The sequence below is a fragment of the Lynx canadensis genome, chromosome B3 (assembly GCF_007474595.2).
Source record: "Lynx canadensis isolate LIC74 chromosome B3, mLynCan4.pri.v2, whole genome shotgun sequence".
Lineage (NCBI taxonomy): Eukaryota > Metazoa > Chordata > Mammalia > Carnivora > Felidae > Lynx > Lynx canadensis.
The window spans coordinates 120376277-120389770 of NC_044308.2; the positions used below are offsets into that span (position 1 = coordinate 120376277).

At 48.3% G+C, this 13494-nt stretch overlaps 1 protein-coding gene across 2 annotated transcripts in view; it reads left to right on the top strand.

Annotated features, from left to right (window-relative positions):
* FLVCR2 (FLVCR heme transporter 2) overlaps positions 1-13494 on the top strand; it is a 55328-nt gene that overhangs the window by 37420 nt on the left and 4414 nt on the right. For both annotated transcript variants that reach the window (XM_030319615.2, XM_030319616.1), the window contains exons 4-9: positions 6412-6479; positions 7639-7742; positions 11093-11203; positions 12339-12444; positions 12595-12706; positions 13295-13350. In XM_030319615.2, the coding sequence (XP_030175475.1) occupies positions 6412-6479; positions 7639-7742; positions 11093-11203; positions 12339-12444; positions 12595-12706; positions 13295-13350 (557 nt within the window). The remainder of the gene's footprint in view (positions 1-6411; positions 6480-7638; positions 7743-11092; positions 11204-12338; positions 12445-12594; positions 12707-13294; positions 13351-13494) is intronic.

Here is a 13494-nt window from a genome sequence, read left to right on the forward strand (position 1 = left end):
AAATTGTCATTGAAATTGAGATCATGCTAGCCCAAAAAACCCAATTCATTTCTGAGTCTTTGGGAACATTAGATTCCATGGTGTATCCATAGAATTTATTAACTTTTGAATCAAAGGCCTAGGGTTATTCCAGTGAGAGGGAGTGAAACTAATCTGGATGTTTGCATATATGCCCATTTCATTATAGTCAGAAACCGCAAGCCTTTTTTCCATGTAGATAATTGGACTTGGCAGCAAGGCTCTTGGCCAACAAGGAAATGATTCTTAGGCTTAATCACAGATTTGGAAAAAATTTTATTGAGCTATTACTGTGTGTCAAGGCACCATGTTAAGTGCTTTACATGGATTATCACATTTTATCTTCAAAACAAACCCATGACATAGGTTCTTAAGTCCATTTTTATACATGAGGAAACTGAGGCTCTATTTAGTTCTTTGCCCACAAATGGACAGCTAGCAAGCAACAGAGCTTGGGGTTTTGTGTTTTTTTTTTTAATGTTTATTTTAGAGAGAGAGAGAGAGAGAGAGCGAGCGCATGAGCAGGGGAGGGTCAGAGAGAGAGGGGGACAGAGAATCTGCAGTGGGCTGTGTTGACAGCAGGAAGCCCAATTTAGGACTCAAACTCATGAAGCGTGAGATCAGGACCTGAGCCAAAGTTGGATGCTCAACCGACTGAGCCACGAGGCGCCCTGCAACAGAGCTGGGATTTAAATTTCTGTCTGTCTGACACCAAAGCCCATTTTGGTAACCACCATGCCATTTTGCCTCCCCATGCAGAAAGGAGCATCTTAGAAACAGAGCCAGAGTTCTTTTAGTCCCACTTGCCTGAGTGGTCTTTGGGTCTAACTAGGGGAGTATGTCCTTCCTCAGATTCAGTTCTCCAGACCAGTTGCCAGGGGGTTGTCTTCTTCTAAGTTGCAGATCTAGAGTTCTGGGGTTTTTGAAGCAAGACCAACTTACATTGACCAGCCATCTTTGGGATTTGGAAGTGACGGGGTGTTGGCCTTAGTGTATCTGTCTGAGGTTTATAGGTCACGTAAAGGCAGTGTTGGGCACTGAAGCCACCCAAGAATCTCTGTTCTCTTCCAAATGAAATCAGTGCTCCAAATTATGAACAAAACAAAACAAAACCCTCTATAAATTCAACTAGATGTTTTGAAGCCCTCCAGAACTCCCCCCCACCCTTCTTGCAGTTTCAGGTTGGGCTTTGAAGAAGAAGATGGTTCATACTTTTTATACTGTACATTTGATGTTCTGTTCTCTGAATTATATGCGCTTAAGAGCATGCAGCTAGCATTGAGCAGATGATAGCATTTCATGGGCACATTTGCTGGACGTGGGTGGACATATCTTAGAGTAAGAGCCTCAGGTGCTGGAATGGTGAGTTTAGAGTTGGCACATGAGGAGTCTGAGTTTTGATGTCAGCTCTGCCAATTACTGACAGTACCTCCTTCACCCATCCTGTGCCCATCCTTTGTCTCTCTAGTTATCCTCCTCTTGGAAAATAGGAATCAAATTTGCTTCCCATAGGAGTGGAAATGAAAGCTTTTAAAGCAATTGCAAATAGACGCTGCATGAATCCATATTGCTGTTGTGTTGGTAAATTTGCTGATGTCCTACATACTTTCATTGGTCCGAACTGGATTTCACCAAGTAGGGAGTAGCTCCTGTGTAGATGGCGGGATGTCCAGTATTGTCTTCATAGTGGCTTTCCAAGTGCCTCTCCAAGCTGCTGAGTCAGCTGCCCAGAGCAGACCCAGTGAAGGCTTTGGAGGAATTCCAGGGGCTTTTTCCTGTGGGCCTCTGGTCAGACCCTTAGAGGGAGGTTTGAGAGATAAAATAAAGGCTATCCGGCTAAATTTGAATTTCAGATAAACAGCACATTCTTTTCAGCATAAACATAAACAGGTCTCATTCAGTATTTGGGACATATTTATGTTAAAAAAATTGTTATCTGAAATTCAAATGTATTTGGATGTCTTGTGTTTTTTTAAATGTTAATTTGTTTTGAGAGAGAAAGAGTGCAAGCAGGGGAGGGGCAGAGAGAGGGAATCCCAAGCTGGCTCCAGTGCAGAGCCCGACTGTGGGCTTGATCCCAGGAACCACAAGATATGACCTGAGCTGAAATCAAGAGGCAAACAGATGCTCAACGATTGAACCACCCAGGCACCCTTGTTTTTGTTTTTTCTAAATCTGGCAGCCCAACTTAGAGGGGAGGGGAGCAGAGATGGGGTCGTGTTTGATGTTGCTGAAATATCACAGGAATAAGAGACCGTGTCCTCCTCTAGTAAAGGGGAGAAATCCCTTCTCCAATGTTGGCAATGCAGGAAGACGCAGGGCTGGAACCAGATTCTCCACAGATCTGCCAGAGTCTGGGGTCAGGGTGGGTCTTCAGATGTGTATCAACAGAGGGTGTGGTGGGAGTGGAGAAAAGAACCTTTCTTTGGCTACCTTCTCCTAGGGCCCCTAGGCCTTGCTTTCACATGGCCTCCTCTGCTGTCATCGTCAATGGTGTAACAACTGCCATGCTGAAAAAAGTTGTTGAAAAGTCTCCTCTTCTAGAGAATGTCCTCAAAGGGACTACTTTTCCATGTTATCTCCCAGCCTTGCCTTCAGCGATGCTTCTGAATAATCTTTCAGTGTTGGGCACCCAAACTCAGAGCTTCAAAGACACCTTCCCTTGGGGCTCTCAAGGGCTTTACCACTGTCCCCACCTCCATAGGTGCTTTATGGCCCCCACTAAGATCCTGCTTAAGAGTGGGAATAATAGCCTTCTCGTGATTCCCTGGAGCTTTGGTGAGGTCAGGCTGGCCCTTTAAAATGAGGGTTTACTACAAGTTAAGGAAGGACAGAAGGGGAATGAACACACAGTATCCAGAACCTAGAATAGGATCTGGATCAGTGTTTCCCAAGCTTGCTGATGATAGAATCCCCTGGGGTGTTTGTTGAGTGTGTGCCTAGATTTCCTTGCCTTTCTTCTGGACATTCAGACTCCCGAAAGTCTGGGTGAGGGCCTGGGAATTTGCTCTTAAAAAGCATTCCAGGTGATTCTCGTTTGCAGCAGGGTTGAGGACCTCTAAAGTAGGTGTGTTATGGGTCATTCTCATGGTCACGAAGCCCCTTCCCATCCCAGCTGCCACCATGTTAACCCCAGCACCTGGGAGCATGGGCCTGGTCTTGATCTTCTGTATTCCAAGGCCATTTATTCCTGACTCTAGTGAGTCTAAGAAAATGCCCAGGTTTGTTTGTTTGTTTGTTTTTGTTGTTGTTGTTATTTTAAAATTGCAGATTCCTAGCTCCATTCCAAGAGGATCAGATTTAGTAGATTCAGGGTGGAGTCTAGGAATGTGCATTTTTAAACTCTAAAGCCTTCTAATGCCAGTGGTCTCTGGACCACGGTTTGAAAAACAGTTTGACAAAGAAGAGAAAGTGATGACACCTCCTTTCCTCCTTCCTAAATCCCACCTCCTCAGTGACAGGGACTTCTCCCAGGTGACTGATACCAGCCATGACCAGGCCTTTCAGGGAAGAGAGTGTGGCCCTGATCTGACAGACTTACCTTGCTGTGGATAATCAGACCTGAATATCACTCAGGAACCTTTATTCGTACAAAGGAAATTCACACTGAGGGCAGAGCATGCGTTTCATTCCTGCCCTTCAATGTGGACGTCGAACCCCTTGGTTTGAACAGTGGAGTTCAATTCCTGCCCTTCAATGTGGACGTCAAACCCCTTGGTTTGAACTTGTGCTGTTCAACTGTGTCTGGCAACCTCTGACAATATGGGGAGGGACACCTAGGTTAAAGATTGATTCAGAAACTGTGCAAAAACTCCTAATTCCTCTAGCGTTGGACTGTAGAAACGGTTGGAAAGAATGGCAGCAGCCTTCCAGGGTGAACTCCTGCTCCTCTCCCCTTGACCCCTTCCTAGCTTTAGCCCTGATTCAGTCTCCAGCCTGGGGGAGAGTGGGGGATGGCTATTGGTAGATCCCACTAGTCTGGCTGAGCCACTGGGTCTGAAACTTGAGCATTATCAGAATTACCTGGGGGGTTTATTCAAATACAGATTTCCCAGCACCACTCACAGAGTTTCTACAGCAGTGGGTCTGGGGTGGGGTCAGGAATTTGCATTTCTAACAAGCTTCCAGGTGGTGCTGATAGACCAGGGACTACACTCTGGGACAGATTCCTCTAAACCATTGAGCCCCAGAGAGAGAAACCCCTCAGCTTTAATAGCGTAGGTCAGCCTACTTGGGACTGTATGTCTCTGCCTTTCTCAGGGTCACAAAAGTGATGGTGTTTGGGGTTGGAGGTTGGCTCCCAGCCCTCTTGGATCATTTCCCTCTGTTTCCTATGGATTCTACTGGCCTTGTTCATCCCAGTTGGACCCCATACTGAGAGCAGATGACCACTGAAGCTGAGCGTGGCTAGGAGTGTCCCCTTGCCCGTTACTGTATTAGACTGGGACCAGGGGCTGAGAGAAGTGTGACGGGCAGGAAGGGGGCATTTTCATCCTTCTCCCTGCCCACACCCCACCCCACCCTTCTTTCCAGGAATGTGTCTCCTTGATTCAGGAATGGAATCTCCGAGTGGCTGGATGTGTGTGGCATAAAGGTTAGGCAGGTATGCTTGGGTTTAGAAGTTGCTAAGAGCCCCAGAGTTCTCGTAATCAAGCATCTTGGCAGTTGTAGTGACATTTGGTGACACTTCTGGATTCTCTAGCTCACTGTGGCTCTGTACTGCTCAGGAGGTGGCACTGAGCTGAACCTTGCAGTGTTTCTCAGGTGACCTGCAGGGACCCGCTGGGACATGAAGTTGTCAGTAACCAGAGCTGGGGAAATCTTTGACAACCAGTTTTGTGAGGATGGAAAGTAGAATGATTAAGACTGGTGACCCTGGAGCCACAGAGTCTGGTTCACATCCAGCCCTGCCTCTCCTCTTACTACCTGTGTGAGTGTGGGAATGGCAGACAAACTCCCTTTCTCATTTTGCATGTGAATTTGACCTTCACTTAACTTTGTGTCTCCTTCCTCTAGGAACCTGATAAAGGGAGTCAGTCAACTACATTTAGGCAACATCACGTATGATAAAAATGACCTCCTGTGATAAAAATGACCATCTGGTACTCCCGAAACCATTATTACACTATATATTAATTTGGATTTAAATAAAAATTTAAAAAATGACTATCTGGAGGTAGTCATATTTGATCGGAGGCCTTCTTTGTGCCACTCTGAGCATGGTGACTCTTGCCACTGGCCTGTCCTCTGTGGGGCCCTAGAAGGTATGCTTATGGACGGCTCCATGGTCTGGTGTTCTATAGACTGGTTCCATTGAAGAGGAACCTCCTGAGGCTGCCTCCTCCCCATGAGCCGTGTCCTGTTACTTCCACTCTTCTAAGTGTATCTTATGTTAAGTGTGAGAGTCTTGTGAGCCTCAGAAGTAGTTACAATGAAAAAGATTCCTGGTGGGCATTATAAAGTGACTTCCGTATTTGTTTTGAAACTCTGTGTGCATTTTTCTCATCTATAAAATGGGGATGAGAACATTACCTACCTTGGCATGAGGATTGTAAGGTATTGAGAACGGTGTGCTCCTGCCATTCTCCTCCTCACTGTCTCCTCACCATCCTTCTCCTCCTCCCCATCACCATCCTCACCGTCCTCCTCACCGTCATCGTCACCGTTGTCATCACCGCCATTGTTGTTATTATGAAGGGAGGGCAGGAGGCCCTTTCTCCTTTGGGTCAGTTCCAGTCGCTTCTTAGCTACTAACTCATTGTATAGATTTGGACAAACGGCCTCGTGCTTCAAGGACACGGATTCTTACATTATATTCCAGGTGCTTCATTTATTTGTTGGGTGAATCGATGAATTAGGAGAGTCAGCTAAGTGCTCTGTAGGGTCCTTTCTGGTTTCAAACATAAGATTTTGTGTGACGTTGAATCCAAAAAGAAAGTTGAAGGAGGAATGGGGAAAGAGAAAGCACATGCGGAAAGAGTGGCGTCAGGGATCAAAGGTCTGGAGCAATCTGGAAACGGGACAGGTCATCAAGAGAGATGAAGATGTCCAGTGGTTCTGATGATCCCACAGGTCAATAGGTCAGTGCTTAAGAGGAATGTATTCTGCTCTGGCTTGGGAGTAATGCTTTCTAGAGCCTGTGTCTCCAGGCCAGGGTTAAAAGGATCCGAGGGCAGTGGCGTGTGGCTAAGAAATGGTCTAAATGGTTACTTTTGGTTGCTTTGGAGTATTTCTTTGACAGAAACTGCAGAGTAGGCTTATACTTTCTGAGGATACCAGTCACAAAGGCAACAGGGATAAGAATTTCTGACCTCCTTAACTGCTGGAGGGAGAAGTTAGCCCCGGCCCCGGCGGAAGGCTGTCCCTAATGTTGTTTCTCCCTCCCTCTTTCAGGTCTGAATGCTGGTGCTTTTTATGCCTTGTCAACTCTGCTGAATCGCATGGTGATCTTGCACTACCCGGTAAGGGAGTTCCCTCAGTATGCTGGATCTGTAGAGAGTGAGATTTCTGTCCAGCTCAGCAGGAGCTGGGGCAGTGGTTAACCCTAGTTTCCCCCAGTTCCAGGCAGCATGGTACGGTGGTATGCTTATGGGATTTGGAGAGAGACAGCCCTGGGTCTCATCCCTAGCTGTGGTGGCACTAAATTGTGTGACAAGCTGGTTAGCCTCTCTGAGCTCTCGTTCTCCTCTCTACAAAAGAAACATAATCGCTTATTGCAAGAGTATTTGTAGGATTAGAAAGTAAATAATACCGCATGTGTGTGTGTGTGTGTATTCATATATACATTCATATCTATTATATGTATGTAAAGCACATGGCATGGTGCCTGGCAATATAGTAGGTAAACATACATACATATAGATCACATATGAAATATTTAATTTGTAAAATTGGGAGTTGCTCATCTGAAAGCATTTCCTAAATGTTGCCAGAACCAGCGAGGGCTGGATCCTGGGAATGGGATACTGAGTGTCCTAGAGTCCAGCCCTCTTTTGAAAGGACAAAGGTCTCACACTTGCAGACGTGGGAGGCCACTGTGGCTAAAGTGTTCCTGTTTTGGGGTCTGACAGGTCTGAATTCAGATCCTAGCTCTGCACTTAATAAATGTCTCATGACCTTGGACTAAGTAGGTGAATCTCACTGTGCCTTGGTTTTTTTCATCTGTAAAGTGGGGAATATTGATTCCTAACCTTATGGTGGGAATTTTCAGAAGTAAATGAGATTATATAACTGCTATCTTCCTATTCCTTTTGGCACTGAGAGCTCAAAAAAACTAAGTATGGAATATTTGAATATATATGTATTTTAGTTTCCCCATCTGTGAAATGGGAATAATGATAAATAAGATAAAAGGATTAAATGGTTAAAAATCTGCTGCAAAGTATGTGTAAGGACAGTTTGGTTCACCTCAGCATCCAGGATCATGCACACACATGCAGGGTTATATTCGGTTGGAAGGAGCTACTATTCTGGGATTCTCTCCCCACCGGCAGCTTCTTAAAGGCCATCTCACCCTGCTGAGAGAGTTGCTTGCCCTTGCCCCTTCACCTCATGGTGACTGTGCTCTGTCTGATGTCTCATCCCATTGCTGGGTGATTGTTGGGGCTGTGGTTTTCCCAGGGGGAAGAAGTGAATGCTGGAAGAATCGGCCTGACCATCGTCATTGCAGGAATGCTTGGGGCTGTGATCTCAGGCATCTGGCTGGATAGGTCCAAAACCTACAAGTAAGTGACCTCCTCTTGGACTGAGAATTGGGGGCTCGTGTTTCGAAATGACATATTCATCAGCCACATGGCTCCAAAGGTTTGGGTGCAGCAACTGGGGGGTCTCAGTGGTCAAGTGGTTCACATTTATCTTCTCTGAGCCTCAGTTTCCTCATTTATAAAATGAGGGAAACAGTCCCCATCCATGGGGATCTTGGCAAGGTTAGAGATGGACATGAGGCCTCGCACGGTACTTTTCCCTATCCCTCCATGTGGTTTGCAAAAGGGGCAGATGAGGGAGAAATGAAAAGGAATGTGGAAAGATGCCAGCAGCTAGAAAGTTTATGGAAGCCCCAAAGAGCGATGACGAGGAGGTGGCACCACTGCCCGTTCCCTTGGCTCCCTGGCAGATCCCAGGGGGTAAAGCAGGGCATCTGAGCTTCCTCTGATTTACGTTGTATCGTCTTGCGATTGCTTATACCTCCTTGGTAAATTCTGTGATGTGCTTTGGGCCTGAATGCCCAGTGTGTTTCCAGGAGCCCAGAACAGTGTTTCTAAGATTTTAGTGTATGCCAGGTTAATCCAGGACACTTATTAAAAATAGATTCCTGGGCCCCACCCTCGTGGATGCTAATTCAGTAGGGGAATCTGCATCTGTAAAAAGCAGCCCACCCTGGTGCCTCAATGCCACAGCCCGGCTTGGAGAAAAGGCTGTGGAGAACAGGAGACCCAACATCCTTCCCTTCTTGGTGCTTCTGTCCAGTGCTCTGCACCCACTGGGTGCTGGTCGGCTGCTTAGCTGCCAGGGTTGTCCTGCACTGGGGCAGGGCGGCTGCTGTGTTGAGGCCTCCAAAGTCCCCAGTGCCTGGAGGCGACAGACGGTGGCAGACCTGTTCTCTGCCACACAAACCCGCTTCTGTGAGGCTCTGGTCAGACCAGGTCTCACTCTGGCTGCCCTACACAAAGGCCAGTTGAGGCCATCCTTGGGGATGTGGCCACCTGGCTGGACACGACGTGGAGCCTGGCTTGGCTTAATGACTGCTGGTGGAGCTTGGCCGCCACCTCGTCTCTGCCATCTGTCAATTGCTTGCTTCGACCAGACATGAGAGCAGTGAGGTCTGGCCCTCCCGCGAACCGGCGAACAGCAGTGTCCCTTTATCCAGGGTTTGCTCTGTGGCAGGAGAGGGGAGGGAGTGGAGCGTCAGCTGGGCTGGAATGTGGGCAGCCAGATGATTGAGAAGAACTAGAAAATACAGTGGAAGGGCTGGGGGAACACTTCAGGGCGCAGATGCCACCCTTGCCTAGGGTCGCTGATGTCTGACTCCTGCAGTCAGTGGGACACATTCTCCCCCTGCGCTCTGACCTGGGCAGAGAAGGGATGAGAGCTCTGTGACCTGCTCCTTTTGGTGCCAGTTCTCTTCTCCCTGAGGCGCCTGGATTTGTCCCATTTGGTTTGGAGGCTGGAAATTGGGTGGTCAGATCCCTTTATTTCAGGCTGGGACTACGTACAGGTTTTCTAAAGGGGTCAGTGCTTTAAAACGAAGCTATGGTTAAGCAAATATGGCAGAAGAGGAGCTAAAGGGTATCCATGAAGTTGCCTTCTACGGGGTGGGGAGTGGGGGGGACTAGATGAGGGTGCAGGGTGGAGGATGAGGCAGCTCCTCTGTCCTCAGCGGCTGCTTTTTTTTTTTTTTTTTTAACGTTTATTTAGTTTTGAGACCGAGAGAGACAGAGCATGAATGGGGGAGGGGCAGAGAGAGAGGGAGACACAGAATTGGAAGCAGGCTCCAGGCTCTGAGCCATCAGCCCAGAGCTCAATGCGGGGCTTGAACTCACGGACCGTGAGATGGTGACCTGAGCTGAAGTCGGACGCTTAACCGACTGCGCCACCCAGGCGCCCCGCTTTTTTTTTTTTTTTTTTAATGTTTATTTATTTCTGAGGGACGGGGACAGAGTGTGAGTGGGGGAGGGGCAGAGAGAAAGGGAGACAGAATCTGGAGCAGCCTCCAGGCTCTGAGCAAGCTGTCAGCACAGAGCCTGATGTGGGGCTTGAACCCACAAATTGCGAGATCACGACCTGAGCCAAAGTCGGACGCTTAACCAACTGAGCCACCCAGGCGCCCCCTCGGTGGGTGCTTTGAAGCCCCAAGTAGGAGGGGTGTCCTTTGCACCCTTTGGCCTTGAGGTTTTCCCAAGAGGTAACCCTGTGGTGTATTCGAGTGTATTTGCATAATAGGTTCTTTCAGTAGAGAGGGCATAGGTTTCAAATCCAAGTGCTGGGTCCAAATGCCAGCTCTGCATTTACTCAGGGGGTGACTTCAATAAGTAACTTAACTGGTCGGAGCCTCAGTGTCCTCATTTGTAAAATTAAGGATAGTCCTACATTTCCTGCAGGGCTTCTGTAAGGCTTGAGTGAAATAATAAATGCAGGTGAAGTGCTGAGCAGAATTCCTGGCACCCAATAAATGCAGCATTAGTTTGGTATGACTGTAGCATACATCTGCTGGCATCCCCACCGTGTTTCTGGCTTCAGGGGAGACGAGTGAAGGCTGTAAGCTTTCACTGTCTTGAGTCCTCATTTTCGTGGCAGGAGGCAGAGGGATGTGCAGAAGCAGGACAGGGAGAGGAACTCGGGGCCAGCTGCAGGAGTCAGGGCTGCTAGAGTCGTGAGTGGGCATCATGGGAGAAAAAGTGTGGGAGGGACACAAGCAGGGTGAGCCCTAAAGAAGCAGCGGCAGGTTGCCAATGGTCCTTCTGGGGGGACTGACAAAGGGAAATGGGGAGTGGGCAGAGCTTTCTCCCTCTGACTTTGGAGACAAGCACTTAGTTCAGACAAGCGAGTGGCAACAGGAAGAACTTCGAGATGACAGACAGACTCTAAACGGCAGATCGCTGCCCAGCATTGTGATGGGGTCTTGGGGCAAAGCGGATAAGCGGAGTTGGGTAGCTTCTGGGGATAGTCCTGCACGCCACTGCTGCCTGACCACCGCTGATGTTTGTTCCGTAGTTTTGGTGAAGGATGAGGAAAGGAAAGGGTTGTGTCCTTCTTGCTTGTGGGGCAGCTTGATCTTGTTGAGCGGGTTCTGCAGGCGGAGAACACACATGCAGCAAGGTGGCTTCATACTCTTCTGGTCTTACCCTTTGTAGCAGTGGCCATGGTGTAATTAAGTGACTATTTGTGTGATCACCGGTTCAGTGTCCATCAACCTCATGGACAGAAAGTTCTGCGAGAGCAGATGTCCCAGCACACAGCAGAGGGCTTGACACACAGCAGGTCCCCAGTTGATACTTGTACAATGAATAAATGAATGAATGAATGATCCTGTTAAGGTCAGAAGTGTATGACTCCATTTCTTTGCCTCTGCTTGTAGGGAGACAACCCTGGTGGTCTACATCATGACTGTGGTTGGCATGGTGGTGTACACATTGACCTTGAACCTGGGACACCTGTGGGTCGTGTTCATCACTGCTGGCACAATGGGGTAAGTTTCACCTCTAAACTGTTTAACTGGGAAGCAGCATCCCATGGCTCCTAGAGCTGCTGACATCCTGGAAGCAACACTGATCTCTTTGCTGACTTCTCATTGGCCTCTGGAGATGTGGAAATCTTGCCCAGAGGCCTTGTTTATGTGTAGTGCTGCAAAAGGCTGTCTAATAGGGCTTCCATGCTATTGGGATGGAGTTTGTCCTTCACAGACCTCACAGAGGCTAGGAAATGTTCGGAGTCTCTTTTAGCTCTGCCTGGGACAATGTGGAGTCATAGAAAGTACACAGGGCTAGGGATCAGAAAGCCCGGGTCCTTGTCTCAATTCTGCCGCTGACTGATGACAGGTACATCACTGAACTGCTCTGAGCCTCAGTTTCTGCATCTTTAAAAGAAGATGAGAGTGGTCTGTCTTGTAGAGTTGTTGCAAGGAGCGAGAGAGAAATAGATGTGAAAGCAGCATGAAGTGTGGTGCAGGTGTAAGAAATCAGAATTGGAATTTTCCGGACCTGTTATATGAGGAAGCCTAGGAAACAGCACACCTTCCACAGGGATCTCTGCTTAGCCTCACATCCCAGATATTTTCCTGTGTGTGTGTGTGTGTGTGTGAGAGAGAGAGAGAGAGAGAGAGAGAGAGAGATGGTGACAGAGACAGACACCCAGTCTTTCTCAGCAGGCGACTCTCCAGAGGGATAAAGGAGGATTCTGAGCTCCTCCTTCTAGGTCTCAAGAGCCATGGAGATGCTGTTCAGTGTCCAGGGACTTCCCACTCCCAGCACAGGGCTTATGGACCTTTGACACAGAATTTCTCAGCTGAGGGCTGAACACTGCAGGCATCCCCATCCCTTCTGTAAACATTGATCTTGTCTTTAACTGATGGCTGGAACTAGAGGAAGCAGGGGACTCCAGGAGCCTCAGGAGCATGAAGCCTACATATGAACTTCTTCCTGACCTACAGGGGTATCTCTTTCCTTGGTATGACCACCTGGGGGATGGCCTGATTGTTCAAAGGCCTGGAAAGTCTTGATGGCAAGAAACGAAACAGGAAAAGGAGTTCTAAGGGAGGAGGCGGGCTCCTTATCCTCCTTGTTCTTGAAGTTCTCCATCACCTTGTTTCTGTGATCGGCCTTCAGCTTCTTCATGACCGGCTACCTTCCCCTGGGATTTGAGTTTGCTGTGGAGCTGACATACCCAGAATCAGAAGGCATGTCGTCTGGCCTCCTTAACGTGTCTGCCCAGGTAGGGCTCTTATTTGGTGGTGGCCCTAAAGCAGTGGCTCTTTGTTCCCTACCTGACTTGGCTGGCACAGGCATTGCATCATGGCGGCTCAGTTCTTCTGTGGGCTAGTTGGCTGGGCCCTTGTTTCTAGTCTTCTTGGTGCCTTTCCAGGTATTTGGGATCATCTTCACCATCTCCCAGGGTCAAATTATTGACAACTATGGAACCATGCCCGGGAACATCTTTCTGTGTGTGTTCCTCACCCTTGGAGCCGTCCTCACTGGTGAGTTGGGGCCTCAGGACAGGATGATGCTCAGGCTGCTCATGGGCTTAGGCTGTTGGCAGTTTGAGACCTCAGTGTTTTGACTGCTCATACAGATTGGGGGATACACATGCAGAGGGGCAGAAGGGAAGGCTTGTTAGGAAATGTGTTTGAGAGGCAGTAGCATGTTTTTAGTGGAATGAGCCTGGGTTTTGGTACCTAAAGACCCTTGTTTGCATCCCAGACTATGACACTGACCTCCACAGCTGTTTGACCGTGGGCAAGTGGACCAACTTCTGGAAGGCTCACTTTCCTAATCTGTAAAATGGGGGGTGTTGTGAAGATTAGAGCAATGTGTGCAAACTCCCTGGCAGATATTAGTGATCTATAAATGAAGGCCAATTTCATCATTGGCTTCTGCCTGTCAGGGACATCAGTGATCCCCAGGCTTTATCAAGTTGGCAGGTGGAACCCCCATTTCCGTGGAATATCTGAAGTAGGTGACCCTTAGGAAAATGAGGGCTCCCTTTCTTGGGTGAGCTTGACCACTGGTCTCCTTAATAACTCTTGTGTCTCTGTTGTTGTTCTTTTTCAATCCCTTGACCTCAGCATTCATTAGGGCAGATCTCCGGAGGCAGAAAGCAAACAAAGAAACTCCTGAGAATGTGAGTATGTGGGAGCTTGCTTTGCTGAGAGCTGGGTCCCAAGCTTTGTTTGAGGATGTGGCAGCATGGGTGGGCCCAGGGGGCTCCCAGAGTGGGCTGGTTCTCTGGATGCTGTGAGATCAGCTCAGCTCGCATAAACATGGT